The sequence below is a fragment of the Motacilla alba genome, chromosome 14, assembly GCF_015832195.1.
Source record: "Motacilla alba alba isolate MOTALB_02 chromosome 14, Motacilla_alba_V1.0_pri, whole genome shotgun sequence".
Classification (NCBI taxonomy): Eukaryota; Metazoa; Chordata; class Aves; order Passeriformes; family Motacillidae; genus Motacilla; species Motacilla alba.
Genome location: NC_052029.1, coordinates 2,312,005 through 2,328,709, shown reverse-complemented (window position 1 = coordinate 2,328,709; position 16,705 = coordinate 2,312,005). Strand labels below are relative to the sequence as shown.

The 16,705-nt window shown below is 46.3% G+C and overlaps 1 protein-coding gene and 1 long non-coding RNA gene across 6 annotated transcripts in view; one reads left to right on the top strand and one right to left on the bottom strand.

Moving 5' to 3' along the window:
- ADCY9 (adenylate cyclase 9) overlaps positions 1-9,615 on the bottom strand; it is an 83,336-nt gene extending 73,721 nt beyond the window's left edge. For 2 of the 3 annotated variants that reach the window (XM_038150825.1, XM_038150827.1), the window contains exon 1: positions 7,459-9,615. In XM_038150825.1, the coding sequence (XP_038006753.1) occupies positions 7,459-9,157 (1,699 nt within the window). In that variant the 5' untranslated portion in view covers positions 9,158-9,615. The remainder of the gene's footprint in view (positions 1-7,458) is intronic. The other variant, XM_038150826.1, reaches the window with a different exon arrangement.
- A 229-nt stretch (positions 9,616-9,844) lies between these two features.
- Positions 9,845-16,705, top strand: LOC119706780. 3 transcript variants are annotated; one of them, XR_005258603.1, is made up of 6 exons: positions 10,126-10,248; positions 10,350-10,530; positions 11,487-11,574; positions 13,544-13,636; positions 15,479-15,606; positions 16,332-16,705. It is a non-coding gene; the product is annotated as an uncharacterized LOC119706780 (long non-coding RNA). The 3 variants fall into 3 exon arrangements; XR_005258602.1 differs by having other exon boundaries at positions 13,544-15,606; XR_005258601.1 differs by having other exon boundaries at positions 9,845-10,248; positions 13,544-16,705.

Below are 16,705 nucleotides of genomic sequence, written 5' to 3'. Positions count from 1 at the left end.
TGATCCTGAGGGATGCAAGCTGAAGAAATATATCTAGAACATGTTGTTCCTCCACAAAGAAACTTCAGAACCATGAAAAAATACCAATCCCTCAAAGTGGGCTTATTGCTCAAGGTTACATTTGGGGGGGGGCAAATGAAAGAGAATACTATTTTGGTGCAAACAATTTGGCTTGAAAGGGCAGTAAAGATTTCTGGGGTACTCCAATACTGACAAATGCCTTCCCAGAACCACCTCACCAGCCAAATCTGTGCTGCTGCCTAAGACAGAAGCTGTGCCCAAACACAACCTCTGAGGAAAGAACAAGCTGTAATTCCATGGTACATCCCAAATTTAGGCTTCTTTTCCAACTGCCACTTTATATTTTCACAAATTATTGCTTGGAAGCAAGCAGCTACACTTCCAAACCCTGCATGGCTCCTCTTTAAACTGAGTTCCAACAATTCCCTCCAAACCTATGAAAGAGCCATCACAATAATGCAAACTTATATAACAGAACCTGTTAAAATGTGTTAATGAGACTATATTGACTAGCTGGCTTCTCTGCAAAAGCAACTCCCACTGGAAGTTAAAAATTTAAAGGCTAGGAATTTTTTTTTCTTCCTTTCTTTTCAAAGGACAGAAATGAGATTGAGAATCATCTAAAAATAGCCGAGAATTTTCAAGTGTCAGCTGTAACGGAAAGAGGAATGGCTGTCTCTTCTTACAGAGCCAGGATGGATGGAGTGAGCTTGTGATTCAGGATCAAGAGAGAGAGCTTACACACAAACTGAAGATGGTAAGAAATAATACTAATTTCCTCATTTTGATAATATTCCAGGACAATCTACGGCAAATTGAAATCCAGTGAAATTGTACTTTGAAAGTGGTGAATGTAAATTCCTATACTCTTTGCCTACCAGCAGAAGTGAAGTACATATTGTGAAATAACTGCAAAAAGAGTTTTAAACAACTCATTCAAATAATGCATCCTCCTCATGACAGAAGATGAATATAAATTATATGTCTTTGACTTTGTTTTGTCTTTTCCATCAATCTTTTTCCCCAAAAAGCACCATGTCAAGGCTTTTATTTAAAGAAGGCGATCTCTCGCATTTAAACAGTTCCCTACCTCTAAAGATTTTCTGATGTAAACAGGAGAAGGAAGCTCAGATTTACAATTGGTAGGGTACCTGTGTACGTCCTGCACCCAGATTTGGGGTAGCCAAAGACAGAATTACAGGTCAAAGACTCTGCAGATGATCAAAGATGCAGCAGAAGCCATGTATCTCCAGTATCCCAGGACGTGAGATTTCTGGAATGAAGCTCCACTCTGGCCATGCTCACTTGAGTTTCTGCAGGATGTAAATGTTTTAAGGTCTGTTTAAACAGTTCCTTTGCCCCACAGTGTTCAGGGCTAAAGGGCTTAAACAGGCAGAGCTGCAACACCTGACAACTAGACCCTCAGTACTGCACTGACTTATTTATTAACTAGTGTCAGGACATGAGAAACTGAAATCAGAACCCATATTGTTGAACGAAGTGTATGGTTAGGCTCCATCCCCTTCTAAGTGAAGAACCTTACACGAGTTCTAACTATGCTTATAAATTATTTCTCACTGTGTCCAGTCAAATTAGCCTGTAAACCAGTTATCAAAACTCAAAGCCTCATGTGCCAACATCCAAGTTTCCCTTAAATAATAAAAGCAGCTGAAGTGCGAGTACTTTTAATGGAGAGATTTTTCTACTTGGTTTTGCACAAATAAAACTGTGAGCTACTCAAAAAGATCTTCCTCAAAATTTGGAGAAATTGTGACCTTCCTGTCCAGATCTGGCAGCAATCTGAGCAGTACCTGCACACAAACTCAGGCTTATTTAGACAAAAAGTTATGTCATTTTATCAAGTCATATTTGGAAAGCTCAATACTCACTAGGCTTTCCTACTGAGTTCTTGCTTTTGTTTATAGCTGTGAAAGACATCTTCATGGAGTGAAGACTTGACAAGAACCAGGTTGAGCAACTATAGACACTATTTACCTCCTTTTCTTTATGCTATTACATGGTAAAATTACACATCATGTCAAAATGTTACATCAATGTAGAATTTGCTTCTCCCTGGCAATATGCCTTTGTGCAAATTACCTCTAATTATTATTCTTTATCTGTCACTGAACACTTGCCATTTTTGAAATACAGGAGTGAAGTCAACCTGTGTATGATATTTTATTTTCGGTGTCACACATAAAATCATGGACCTCACTACCTCAACAACAGTTAATAGGTCAGATTATGTAAAACTGATGAACTGACTGGTCACTACAATTTTCTATCATGATCAGCACTCAAAACTCTGTTTGTGGGAAAGGAAATACATACACAAGTTCACCTAACTACCACTTTTTCAAAAATGGACATTTGTTCTGTGTATTTTTGCCTGATCATCAGATCAGTATCAGAACACATGAAATCCAGAATCAGTGTGTCACAAGCCAGTTCAATAAATATAAAAAGCCTGTATCTAAAGACTTACTTTTATGGAACATGATGAAACCAGAATTTGAACAGAAAGACCTGCACAGCAGCTGGCAAGACACAAGACAAGCACCTTAGCCCCCTTCATTGACTCCAAAACTCTCACTTGTTAAAGACTAAAGCTGCCCTTAGCCCCAGAGCAAAGCTGAATCTGCAGAGCTCTCTGCAGAGCCATCCTGCTGGCACATGCACAAGCCTTCTAGATTTACACTGTGCCCAGCAGGCTGGGCTCAAAAAGTCAAGGAAAACTTTCATCTGATCTTTCATCTACCTCTGAACTTCCAGAAGCACATGACAGCTACAGGGCCTCTGAGCACAGTGCTGGTAAAGGGCAGGCAGGGCAGACTCCAGTGCTCTCCCCTGACCAGCTGCAGAGGGGAGGAAGGGAAGAAAAATTCAATTATTTGTCTCTTCATAACCTGACCCAAGATTTTTTGTCTTTCAGGAACACCTGTGCCCTGCTCCCTGCAACCCAAACATGAAGCAGCAGTGGAGCATCAAGTCACCAAGCAGAGCTGCAGCCCATGGGAAAGGCATCCCCTGGCTCACAGCTTGCCACCCTGAAAAGAGCCAGGCTGTTCATGGACTAAAATGTTCCACCAATGAGAAAAACGGTGATTTTTACAACCAATTTCCTTATTACTAAAGAAACATTTAAAATTATTAGTAAATATTAAAAGAAACGCAGAGAACAGTGCAAGCAGCACGGCAGCTGGAGATCTTTGGAAAGCTTTACAAGGAACAGCCACTGCTGGCCACAGGTGAAGTGGTGGGTGTTCCTGCAGTAAGTGCTGTGAGAGCCAACCTTCCCTGTGCCACCAGCCCTGGCTCAGCCAGGTGACAGAGACCACAAGAATGCCTCAGCTTTTACTCCATGATGAAATAAGGGACAAAATCAGAGAGAAAAGCATGGCTGTAATATCAAGAGCTTCTAACAGGAATACAGCAATAAAGCCACTCCCTGAGGCAAACTTAACTAGGAGATGTCTGGCTGCAGAAAGTTCGGGAATTATTTTGGGTATCAGTGCACACAGAGAGGCCCCAAATGAAATCTTGGTTCTGCTGTGCTATGCCCTATAAACACAGAGAAAGCATTCTTGCCCCAACATGCTTATTTTGAGCACTCAAAAAACAAGATGCCGGTGACCCTGGTATTTCTGGAAGAGTTGCTGGCTGGTAAATAGCAATATTGTGACCTCCCAAGCAACAAGAAAGAGAAATGCAAACAACCGAGAAGAACAGAGCAAAACAAAAATATTTCCATAAGCAGAACTTTTTATATCCCAAGAGATCTCTGCCTCCAGAGCTCAAAAGGGACACATTAACCTGTGTTATGTGACTCTCAGTATCTCATAATCTTCAATAAATTTATTTGCTAGGAAGCTCTGCAAGAAAACAGAAAAAGTGAATTGTCTCAAATCCAACAGGAAAATTATTTTGGAAGATATAATTGAACTGATGGCTGGGGTTTATCTGTGGATCTCAAAAATTCACTGCAAAACTGCTCTCCTGCACTCCCTTTGCATCCAAGGGGATCAGGTACTGTGAAAACAGGGGTCTAAGGAATCTTAAAACACAGAGCAGTCAGAAATAGGCAAAAATTTTTTACAAGGCATCACTGGTAAGCTCTACTTGTTGGTTTCTTCTAGACACCATCTATTTAATTCCAAAGTCAGAAACTGGAGGAAACACACCAGGGCCCCACTGCTTGCACTAAGGAGCCAAGGAAGCAAAGGAGGAAGAAAAGATACTCCCAATCCTAAGATTCCAGGGAATCATAAAACAAAGAAATTTAGTTTTGCCTCATCTCCAAAACCAGGAAGAGCAGTACTGGGGTAACTTGGGGCACATGAACCTGAAGAACGGGGAGCAGGGGTTTGAAGCAGTTGCCCAAGTGACTCCTCCACCCCCTGCTTGGGTGCATGCTGGAGAGCTGTACCTGGATTCCTCCGGGGTGAACCGAGCCAAAGGACTGGCTCCAGAAGCACGCCTGACGTGCTCCAGCCACAGAGGTGCTTTTGTTCCAAGACCTGCTCCAGGAGCAATGTTAGGTAGAAGTCCTGAAGTGTGCAGAACGTGGACATCGTGTGCTCAGCACCTCCTACTTTTGCTCTTTGAAGAGTTTACTTGCTCCTGTTGACTCAGCCTCAAAGATAGCTACAACTGCTGCAGCTCAGACAATTAAAAGATAATACACTAGACATACAGCATAAAAAATAGGATATAATTAAGATATCAAAGGTTGAAAGGAAGCTGAGAATTGAAGCACTGGTAGGGAAACAAAGCTTATGTCTGCTATCTGTACAGCACTTTTCTACTTGAAGAGAGTACGGGGTATGAGATAATTAAACAACCACTACAAACTTCCTCTTCTCTATCGCTACTTTCAACAGATTCTCAGGGAAAACAGTAAAGCAAAGCTTCCTAATAGCACCTCCGTTCACAGAGCTGAGCAGGTGCTTGGCAGACATCAATTAATTAAGAGGTGAAATCTCACTTTCCCTTATTAAATCTCAGAGCTGCTCCCTAACAAAACTCTCCCCTGCAGCAGATCCTACACACCAGCCCGTGGCACTGCTGTTTGATGGCTTTTATCATTGGCTTTGATGTATTTTTTTCCCCTGATGGCATTTACCTATAAGCTGAGTAATCTGGCTGCAGAACAAAGTTCTGAGGAAACAGGAAAAAACGGGCAGCTCTGAAGCACCCACTAACTGCCACATCCCCCGAGGGTCTGGGCAGGGAGGGAACAGAGTAGGTGTGCTACAAACCTGTGGCTAAGGGCAGTCATGGCAAAGGTCTGCTTGGCTTAGAAACACACACAGCCTCTGACTGCTAGAACTGCATAAGACGTTGGTAAGAAATGGCAGCTGATTACAGTTCTACAAAAAAAAAAATACAGAAGGGAAATGGGGGAAAAGCAAAGCCCAACCCATATTCCTTGTTAAAGTAATTCTTACCACATGCTCCAGCTGCTTTCGTAGCTACAATTCAGGGTAAGAAGAGACCATTAAATGCCAGTTCACAAAGCAAATTTCATCTTATCTAGACTGCACGTCAGTTTGTCCATCTGTAGTACCCTGGCTGAAGCAGGAGCTGTGAAAGGCATTCAGAGCTGCAAAATCCAAACCTCTGTACTGAGGAGGCAGAGCAGCCTGTGCCCTCTCATGATAAATGGCAACCAAGGACAGAACAGAAGTCTGAGAAAGACCATGAAAAACCCACTGCTGGCACGTAGTAATTGCTCTACACAGTGCTCTTGTGATCTCCCACAAAATATAAACAAATAAATAAGAATATTTAGGAGCAGCACCATCAGTCTCCACAGCTAAGTTCATGTCAGTTTGGGATTAATATTGAGAACAGTTATAAATGCAGCAAAAATACTGAATTTTATTTGTTGCTACAACACAGCCTTCACAGTGCATTTGGCTGTAAAGGTCCGTGGAAAGGGGAAATATCACAGCGATGTTTCTCTACAACCTGTTCAATTTATTTCCACTAGAACAGCAAAATTCATCTTAGAGTAACAACGAGGTTACGTCTGATGCTGTTTTCTTGAAAGCACACTCCCACTGAAATACACCAGTGTCAACACTTTCCGAAGAAATTAACTGCATTTGCATTTTTAGAAGCTAACCAGAAAGCCAAAGCCCGAGGACAGACATCTGCTTCAGCCCTGTGGCTCCCAGGCACCAATGTCACTGCCGATGTCGCTGCTGGCTGGAAGGCTCCTGCTGCAGCCCCGCTGCCGTATGCATGCGGACAGCTCGCTCACCAAAAATAAGTTTTTGTGTCACATCAAAACAAGCACCTGCCAGGGGCAAGCAGCTGCCACTGCCACCACTGCTCTGCAGTGCTCTCCCCACGTCCTTACTCACTGACCTTTCTACCACCATCCTGGCCTCCTTTTGTGTTTGTGGCCACAAATATCTCCTTCCTCCATCACAATGCCAGTTTATGACTCCTTCGGGTTCTTCCACTCAGTTTTCCAGCTCGCTTCATCAAAATGGGTACTTTTATAAGCAGAGCAAATAAACTCACGGACCATAAGAGGGTTCGTTACATATTCCACTCCCATTTAGATCCACCTGCTCCCCACCTTGGACTACGAGCACTGCAGACAACAATCTCTCTGTGAGACAAAGGCACGGCACTAAAGAGACCCAGCTTTGACAAAAGAGACAATTAAATCCTCAGCTCGTACAATGCTCCTGCACGCGCCTCTAAGTGCTGCTAGAAAGCAGCCAGGAGTTTCACTTCAAAATGAACATTGCAGAAAATGAAAATCAGACTCTTAACCAAGGGGAACTGAAGGATCCTTCCTTTTCTTCTCCAAAAGGCAAATTTGCCGTTTCATCCCCAGATCCCTTGAGCTGCAGAAATGAGAGCATCTGCCAGCTCACTGAGCCACCTGAGTAACTTTTTCCAGCCTAACTCCAAACTGCAACAACTTGCCGTATCAAACTGCCAAATCTACAGTGCTCATTTCTTTCTGTGAATCCAGCTGTCATTTTTCCCAAATGCCTTCTCAGTCCCAACTCTCCTGATGCCAAAAAAACCTTTTCACAGATATACATAATTTTGCAAAACACATATGCTCTCTGTATGGCACATGAAGTCAATTAACAAGTTTACTTACTGAATTAAAGGATGACACACAACAGTAAAACAAAAACCTCTTGCAGACAGCAAACACATGAACCTTCTCCTCCCTTCAAGGCAACACTCTCAGAAGGAGCGCTGAGTTTCAAAGCCTACGTTGAGTACCACAGATGATCCTTCACGCTTATCTGCCTGGCATCTTTTATCCTCTAATCCCCCCGGTGTTTGTGATCATCAGCACACTGAGTCAAATGTAAAACACGGTCAACAAGCACAGAGCAGGCACTGGGGCAACTCTGTTCCCTCACAAAAGAAAAACAAGCACAAAATAAAAGCACGTACCTTTTAACTGGTCGGCTACCACGCTCTGACCGACGCGCTCGACCACCTTTCCATCTTCCATTTCGTAGCGATCATCCAAATATTTGGCAGTAGCTTCCGAAATATGGACCTTCCCAGCCACCCCGAGCTGCTCCATCAGATTGGCCAAATTGACATCGTTGGACCACACATCGAACTTGAACCTCCTCATGCCTAAAATGCCACACAGGACTGTCCCGGTGTGAACACCGACTCTCATGTTCACCATTTCTTTCTTCTCCTGGCAGAACTGCTCGATGGCTTTGATCATGCCCAAGCCCATCTCGATGCAGCAGTAGGCATGATCTGCCCGAGGCTCAGGGCAGCCGGCCACGCAGTAGTAACAGTCTCCCAAGGTGCTGATCTTCTCACATTTAGTGTCCTCACACAGACGGTCAAAGCGTCCAAAGAGGTCATTCAGGAGTCCCACCAGGGCGTGGGCCGATTTGTTGGCGCTCATTTTCGTGAAGCCAACGATATCTGCGAACAAAATGCTCACTTGCTCTATCTGCTGCATTTTGAAAGGACGGAATATTATGGGGGTTTTCTGTATGGAGGGCTTCTTCTTCCTGTTTTTGGGGCTTGAGGTGGAATGACGTTTGATGGAGTTTTCACTTTCATCATCCCCCTGCTTCATTAAGTCATCGGCTATTATTCTTGGCATAACAGAATGAATCATCCTCTCTTTCAGGGCTTTTTCCACTTCCAAGTCTTTTCCATGCATGATGGATTGCCCCACTTTCAGGAATGTGCTTCTTGATCTGACTTCGGACATGATAAATAAATGAATACCGATGGCGTGGATGCAGATGTGCAGGAAGGCTTTACTCAACAGCTCCCAGTAAACTGCACCAGCTCCCAGAGGTGTGAAACAGTTCTCATCACGGAAGTGATAACCAAAGGTCTCGAAGAGGACCGAGTACGACAGTCCCAGAAACAAGCTTAAATACAGGGGTAAGTGCATCACTGTGTAAAGCAACAAGAGCACTTCAATACACATAGAAAAACTGCCCACTTGAGAAAGACAAGTGTCTGTGGGATCTGCCGGGAGAGTCCGGTTGGACATGTCACCACTTCCTGAGACAGGCTTCAGAGCCTGGAACTGCGGAGCGAGGGTCAGAGCAAACACCAGGAGGGTGAGTATCAGCGAAGTCCATACGTAATGGCGGGCATAAGTCTTAGTGAAAGTGAACACAAAAAAAGCTACACATACCAGGAGGAAGCACAGAGCCGGCACCATGAAAACAATCTGTTTCTCTCTCATGTGTATGCCGAAGTAGATGCCCCAGAGCAGACAGGCCACGCCAATGTAGAAGAGGGCATAGCGAAACCTGCGCTGGGTCTGCGGGAAGCATCTCTCCATGCAAGCCTCCTCCAGGTTGTTGGAGTCGAACTTGGGGTTCCACCACTTGGAAGAGGCCCTCTCGAAGAGCTGCGGCAGCTTCTTCTGCCGGCGGAGGCCGGAGCCACTGGCGCCCGCTCCGCCGGCTCGGCGGGCGCCCCCCGACTCCCCCGAGCTGCAGCTGGAGGAGATGCTGTACTTGCAGTGCTTGGAAGAGGTGCAGCCCTGGTGCTGCTTGGGGTTGATTTTCACCGTCACGCTGTTGCTGTCCCCGCTGGAGTCGCAGCTCACCTCGGTGCTGTGGTGATGCAGCAGCTGCTGGTGCGGTGGGGAAGCCATGTTGTCAATTCCTCCTCAAGAGCCCGCGCCGGACTTGGGTCTCTGGGGTTGCCGAAGCCACCGGGCTCCTCGCAGAGTCGCCTCTAGTCTCCTCCGCTCCCCGCCGCGTAGGGGCGGCCGGGCAGCGCCGCGGCGATCGGCCGCTCGCCGGGCTCCGCACACTGCGCGCCGGGGCAGCCCCGCATAGTCCCCTCGCCTGGGCCGAGCCGGGCCGGGGCTGCCGCCGCCCGCCGCTGGCCCCGCTCCCCCGCAGCCCTCCCGAGGCGCGGGGCGGGCGGGCCGCTGGCTCAGCCCCGCGGGGGGGACGCCGGGCCCCCGCCGGGAGGGGACCGCTCCTCCATGTCGGCTGCAGCTGCCCGCCGCTTCCTCCCCGCACGGCCGCCGACGAGGGGCCGCCTCCCGCCCTCAGCCGCCCGCCCAGCCGGGACGGCAGCGGCAGCCGCTCTCCTCCGCTCCGCCCGCCCGCCCGTCTGAGGGGAGGAAGGGGAGCGCGGGGACGCGCTCAAGCGGCCGCCACCATCTTCCTCACGGTGCGGGGGGGGGTTCGGGGGGGCTGCGGGAGCGCGCCCCCGCTGGCCAATTGGGCGCGGCGGCGCGGCGGGAGCGCGCCCTCCCCCTACACACAAACACACACTTCCCGCCTCAGCGCGAGGGTCGCGGGCAGCGGCGGGGACGGTCCCCTCAGAGAGGGACGGGCGTCATGTCGACGGTGCTCTCCGTGAGACAGGAATGGGACAGCGAGGGGTGGCAGGAGCCGGGCGGCACCTTAGCGGGGACAGTCCGCGGGGCCGAGCGCCGGGGTTCCCGGGCTGCCCCCGCCACCGCCCTCCCCACCGGCTGACATTTGCCATGCGCAGACAACACGCACTTCACCAAACAATTCAGCCCGAGCCCCGCTGCAAACTCGCTGGGTTATTTTTCTCGTCGTTCTCCGCTTGTTTATGGCTGACGCTATCTCGCCTGCACCGCTCCCTCGGTTTCATTATCTCTCCTCGCAGATGGACCGTGGCTTTCCTTCTTCACGGGGCTTCTCTCTGCTGCTGCTAGAGCTCCCTCTCCTCTCCCCGGCTCCGCATCCCTCTTGCTCCTAGGTGATGTTCCCAAATTGGTCCCGCCTCATCCCCCTCAGCCCCAGCCCCAGTTCTTCCTGCTGTGACTTCTCCTTCCCTGAATCCCATTTACTTTTTTCCAGTGAGCCTTCCCCAGCGAAGCGCTTCACTCCAGCCGTCCTTCCTCCTGCAGTCCCTTCTCCTCTGAAGACCCCGGCATCCCCTAAAATAAAGCCAATGGCGCTAATGTAATCATGGTAACATTGTGGCCAGCGGGACCAGGGCAGGGACCATCCCCTGTGCTGGGGCACCTCCAGTCCCGGGGTGAGTGTTCAGCCCCTCAAGACAAGACAGACACTGAGGGGCTGGGGAGTGTTCTGGGAAGGGTCAGGAGCACCACGAGTGGCTGAGTGAGCTGTGGGGCTCAGCCTGGAGAGAAGGAGCTCAGGGGGGACCTTCTGGCTCTGCACAACTCCCTGACAGGAGGGGACAGCCGGGTAAGGGTTGGGCTCTGCTCCCAGGGAGCCAGGGAAAGGAAGAAACAGCCTCAAGTTGTGCCAAGACCAGTTCAGATCAGATATTGGGAAAAAATCCTCACTGAAAAGGTGGTCAGACACTGGCACAAGGTGCCTATGGCAGTGGTGGAGTCACCATCCCTGGAAGTGTTCAAAAAACAAGTGGACATGGTACCTCACAATGTGGTTTAGTGGGCACAGTAGTATTGGGTCAAAGGTTGGACTCAATGGCCTTGGAGGTCTTTTCCAGCCATAATGATCTATGACTCTCTATACTCCTTTTCAAAAATAGTAATAGAAAATCTGTGGCCACACAATTACTGAAATTGAAACCTGCCCTATTTTCCATTTCCTTTGTAAAGATGTCCTGTAACCATGCTGTAACATATATTTCTAGTATTATTATTTAGAAGTTTGCATTTCCTGACATGCTCAAATATCAAAATAATCTCTAAAAATTCCAATCAATAGCAATAATTGTTCTGGTTTTGCTGTGACATAGTTGTCTCTTGAATTCCAGCTAATGGCTCAGCTGATCAATATTTTATAGGGAGTGCTGCTTACCGTGCAGCTCTTACATAAACACTGTTGGGAAGAGAGAAATCCCTGAGCTGACAGAGCAGAAAGGCAGGATGGCCTCCTGGGCTTGGCTATTAATTGATAAATTTACTAAAACTTCTTTCCAGCCTTTTTATTGATTCATCTAAATATACTTTAAGTTGCGTTCTTACTTCATACAGGATGATGAATTTGTTTAATCTGCAGGATTAAAGAAGTGCAACAGTTTCCAAGGATTCAAAGGCATGGTGGGAAAAGAAAAAAGTTTTTTTACCTCATTGGCAGAGAATTTGAGGTAAAACTACCTGTGTTTTTAATTTTTTTTTATGCAAACCTGTAAGATTTATGTTGGGTGATTTGAATTTAGAGATTTAAGAGGTACTGAAATTCCAGCATAGATTTTTTGTCTTGTTCCCCTGGGCTCCATAAAGTGGTACTTTGTATGTTCTTAGAAGAAATAGAATCACATCAAAGATACTGGCTACATCACAAGTTTTCACTGAGAGACCCACATGATACCAAATTTTGTCTGGCTACTCTCAGAGACAGCTTTTGATCTTCACTTATAAAATAGTTCCTCTTTCCCAGCTTTTGTTTATGGATTTGAAGGAGGGAGATGGGATGGAAGGAGACTGACTTCTCAGACCCTCCTTTAGTAAGCTTCCCATGGGGGTTTCAAGGTTGTGCAGAATCCTTGCTCCTCCAAGAAGCTCCCATTAGACTTTTAACCTGTAGGCTCCCATCCTGCTCCTCCACTTGATCTTTTGGGTGGAACAGTCACCCAACACTCACCAGCCCAGCCACTCCCCACCTTCCCCTGTTGTTATCAAGTTCCATGGAAACGTCCTGCATGTGCAGTCAAGGAACAGTTCTCTTCAATTTCATTAGATTTGGCTGGGACACATCTCGTGCTGTCTCCTGAAACACTGAATTTTTAATTTCACTTTGCTTTTATTGTGTAAATTTTTCTCTGTTGAATTCAAGTAGCAGATTAAATACATGAAGCAGAAAACCACAAACACAGTGATGCTTGGATTCATTTTAAGTGTGACTGAGATTTTTTTAGAGAGCAAGAAGTGGTTTGAGGTTGTATTTGTTATTTCCTCACCACCACCACTTTCTGATTTGTTTTTATCCAGTATGGGTGTAACAGCCAGCGTGTCCCTCTAAGGCAGCACCTGAGTGGGTCATGTCTGTGACATCCTTTAAGGAAGATGCTTCCTCTGGATCACTTTGTTAGCCACCACAATGAGCCATGCTGGTAGAGCTGGGAGCCTTCATGCAGGCTGGATCCTGAGTCCTGGGCTCATTCTGGACTTGGTTGTGCTGGTTCCCTGTGGAGGACTCTGACCACCCTTCCAAAACACTCTGGGACTGTTCTCCTTTCTCAGAGACTGAGTTAGAGGAAATATTTCACAGAGCAATAGCTGGGCAAATGCAAATCCTCCTTGCACGGTTCTTTCAACTTCAAGCCACTAAATACCCATTTAGTCTATGGAACTGTATTTACTTCCCCTCTCAGAGGAACAAGCTTTGTCAGCTGTAATGATGAGCTGTTGTTTGACGTTCATAATATTGTACTTCACTGCTTATCTGATGGAGCCACGCAGAGCTATTTCGGGGGCTCTGAAATGTGACAGCCCACATGATGCTTTTTTAGACTTCACAAACCGCCTTCACGAGGCAGGAGAACATGGCATGGGAACGGCTGGCTGGAACCACGGCCTGCCTCAGTGCCAGCGGGGCTGCAGTGCCTGGGGAGGAGGAATGGGCTTTGAAAGTTTGCAGCTTTTGGTGTGTGCTGTCAAAGGAAGAACTTGCAGCCTGAAGGAACAGGCATCGTGGATGCCATGGGTGGGGACTGTGGGGATTATTGATCCTGCCTGGAAACAGCATAAAGATGGAGGCAAATATGTTAAAACCTGTTTGGACCATCCGCAGACAGAAGGGGGCTCAAGGGAGACAGCTCAGATGCCCCATTTCGTGCTATCTTGTCTTAATAAACAGAAAGATCTCACTTTCTAACAAATTTCTGTATCTTCATCCTTACTGACATGCAGAGCATTTATTGCAAGCTTTGTTTTGAATCCTGGAAGCCTCCAGGTGAAAGAACTCATTTAGGAAAACCAAAACTCAACAAATCTTCTGGCTTCTTTTCACAGACTAACGGGTAAACATTGGCAAATATTGTGAAAGACTGTTACTCCTTCATGGTTTAAACAATTATGAAGGATCACAATGTTTATTTCATTTTTCCACAGCAGAAGAGCACAAGGTTTACCTTTGACATCTGTTCCGTATGAACCACGGAAGCTGAGTAAATGGGTGGTGCATTCTCACCTCTCTGCGTGGCCCAGGTTGGTTTTGTGTTCTCTATTTTCATCCTTCTGAAATTGCTATTGAATTTATTCATATCGCTGAGAGGATTTCATATCCCAGATGAGATGCACAGATTAAGTAAGCAAGTAAGCAGTAGAAGATCTTTTTATGTGACTCAAGAGAGAGGATAAATCCCATTCTGGATGAGTGGAAATCTCTGACTCCCCTGGGCTCAGGGACCACTTGCAGGCTCTATGGTTGTCTCATTGGAGTGGTCTTTTTGCCAAAAGCAATGCAGAATATTCCACTTATCTGACAAAATGTCTGCCACCAGGAGGTGGCTTCACTCAAATATACATATCTTTAAGATGAATACAAACTTGAATTTATTGCTCATTTCATTCATAACCAGAAGTTCTCCTCACTTGCCAAACTGCTGAATCAGCTTGGGTACCTCACCCTTGAGTCAGCACAGCCCAAAATAGAAACTTGCTCCATTTCCGAAGAGAGGAAGTACCACTGTTGTCTGCAAATACAGCCACATCTGACATGCTTTTATAGCTACAAACACTCAGTGCAGGGACTTGCATGGCACTCTGCTGCTTAAAAAAAAAAAAGGGGGGGGAAGTAAAAAGGCACTTTCTTATTCAAAATAGGAGTGTTAGTTTTGCTGTGAGTAGGACTGTGTGGATGTGGGAGTCCCAAGGAATGGAGAACAAGAGAAGGACTTTACAAGTGGCAGTCATTGATGTCACCTAGCCTAGCCCAGCATCAAGCTCCCACTCCACCTGCTTGCAGTTTCTCAGGACACACTCAGGAATTAGGCAGACAATGAACCAGGCTATAACCAAACTGAAGCAGAGTCTTGAGCCATGAGGAAATAATGGTAAGAAAACCTGGTAGAAGCTCTAAAACACTGACTGGAGATCAGCTACCTGTGTTCCCAAGGTAGAGCTGAGTCAGTCCTGCTGCCATGAGGTAACTCCACTTTATAGCACAGCATAAAACAGCAAAAAACCTGGGGAAATGACCAAGAGCTGCAGTCAAATACTGGGAAGTGACACTAAAGTCATCAGCAGGACTTCATGAGTAGGTGGAAGGCAGTGAAAAGGCACATAAAAATAGTCCTATGTGATACTAATGAGGGAGGATTTTCTGTGGCTCCAAGTCAGGACAAGAAGTGGAAGAATGAGGAAAATGTGAATTCTCGAACTGCCCTTCTCAACCTCTGCAGTTTTTCCTGTTGCAAATGAGCATCCGTGGTATTTGGCATCCTACAAAAGGCCCCCCACTGTCCAGCAGTACTGGGGTGCCCCCTTCCCACGGGTGCTCCTGGTTTTCCTTTCCTGCATGCTGCAGGATGGTGTGGTGTTCTTCCTGGTCCAAGCAAACTACTGTTTCTGGTGCTTCCATTAAATGTGTCTGAATTGGCTCTATTTTCCAGAAGGAAAGGCCATTCTGATGGGCAGACAAAAATCAGTAACCACTTTCAAACCATGGGCAGACAAGATGTGATCCTTGGCACAGGATTTTCCTGCAGTACTGTGGAGGAAACTGTAGAGATTTGAAAAATTTGTCATTTCTGCAACAGGCGTGAGGGTTGCAACACACAATTTTACCTTTTTTTTTATTTTTGCAACGATGCAGTTGCAAATTGAAACATGTTTTATATTTAGTGTTGGGATTATTCAGTTGAAAGAGGTGGGGGAGAGGATTTGCAGGTGTAGTTACAGGATTGTGCAGTTACCTCGTGCACACACTGCAGGTTTGGAAGGAAGACCTGCTGCAAATCCACAGAAAACCCCAGCTAAGGAATTGCATGTTCCACAGGCAATTACACACCGTAAAACTTTGTGAAACATTTGCTATGTGTGCACTAGGTCCTTTTTAAATTTAGATTTCTGGGAAGAAGAGAATTGCTGGGGCATTTCTGTGACCTGATCCCTCGTCTTGGTTGATCCGCGATGGAAAGGTGACCCCGGGCACGGCTGAGCTGGGAATGGATCTGGTGAGAGCCATTGCTGTCTGAGCCAAGCAGAGTGTTCCCAACTGCATCCCTGAATAGATTCACTTGTTCTTTCCCTGGCTCTATTTTAGCCACAAATCTCTTATTCTGCCCTGTGGGTGCCAACATTTTGTTAAAAAATAACCAAACTCAGTAATATTGGATTTCTGGTGCACTTTTTTTTTCCCCAAAAGGGTTGAAGTGAATGTTCTCACCTATTCCTAGAACTTCACCTGTGTGGATGCAACTCTGGTGACATCCAGAAAGATACATGACCCTTACTCCTTCAGTGGAGGAGATATATCTCAGCAACTTAGCAATGTTGTGCCAAGTATGAAGAGGAAGGCACTGAGAAACTATTAAATCGATGTTTAGTTTGTATTTAAGACAATTTCTACATTCATTTGTGTTATCAAGCTTGGAGAAAGTTCACTTTTTTCTACAAACACAGCAACCAGTTGTTACTTCAATTTTTTGTTGTGCTGGTAGGATTGAGACTTGGATGAAATGAGAAAGATTCACACAGGGCAATTTATAGGATCAAACAATCATGGAATGGTTCAGGTTAGAAGGGGCTGTAAAGATCATCTCTCTCCAACCCCCTGCTGTGGCAGGAACACCTTCCACTAGACCAGGTTGAATGTGAAAGCAAGCACCTTCCAAAAACTTGTGTTTAAAACTGAGCATGAATGCATGTTTGTGCCATGGGCCTTGTTCTGTTTCCACAGGAAACAAAAGAAGAAAATGTTGCTGAGAACACTAAAACCACACTTTGGCAGAGGTGGTTATCACATCCTCCAGGGATTTTTACCTGTGGTGCTGCCCTGACAGTTGTGCTGTATTGTGGGAATAAAGTGTGAAATCACTCAGAACTGGGTCCTGCTGTTTGTAGATGAAGCAAGTACATAAATACCTTTTGACAGAGGTAAGAGGGAATGCTTGCTTCCACAGGGGAAGGGGAATAGTGGTTCTGAGAACTGAAAACACAGCAAATGTTTGTTAAAAGGGGGAGCTGGGGAGCAGGATAAGGTGGCACATAGCGCCCACTGGAAGGTCACAGAGGGAGAAATGCTACAATACAGCATTTATTACCTAATGTTAC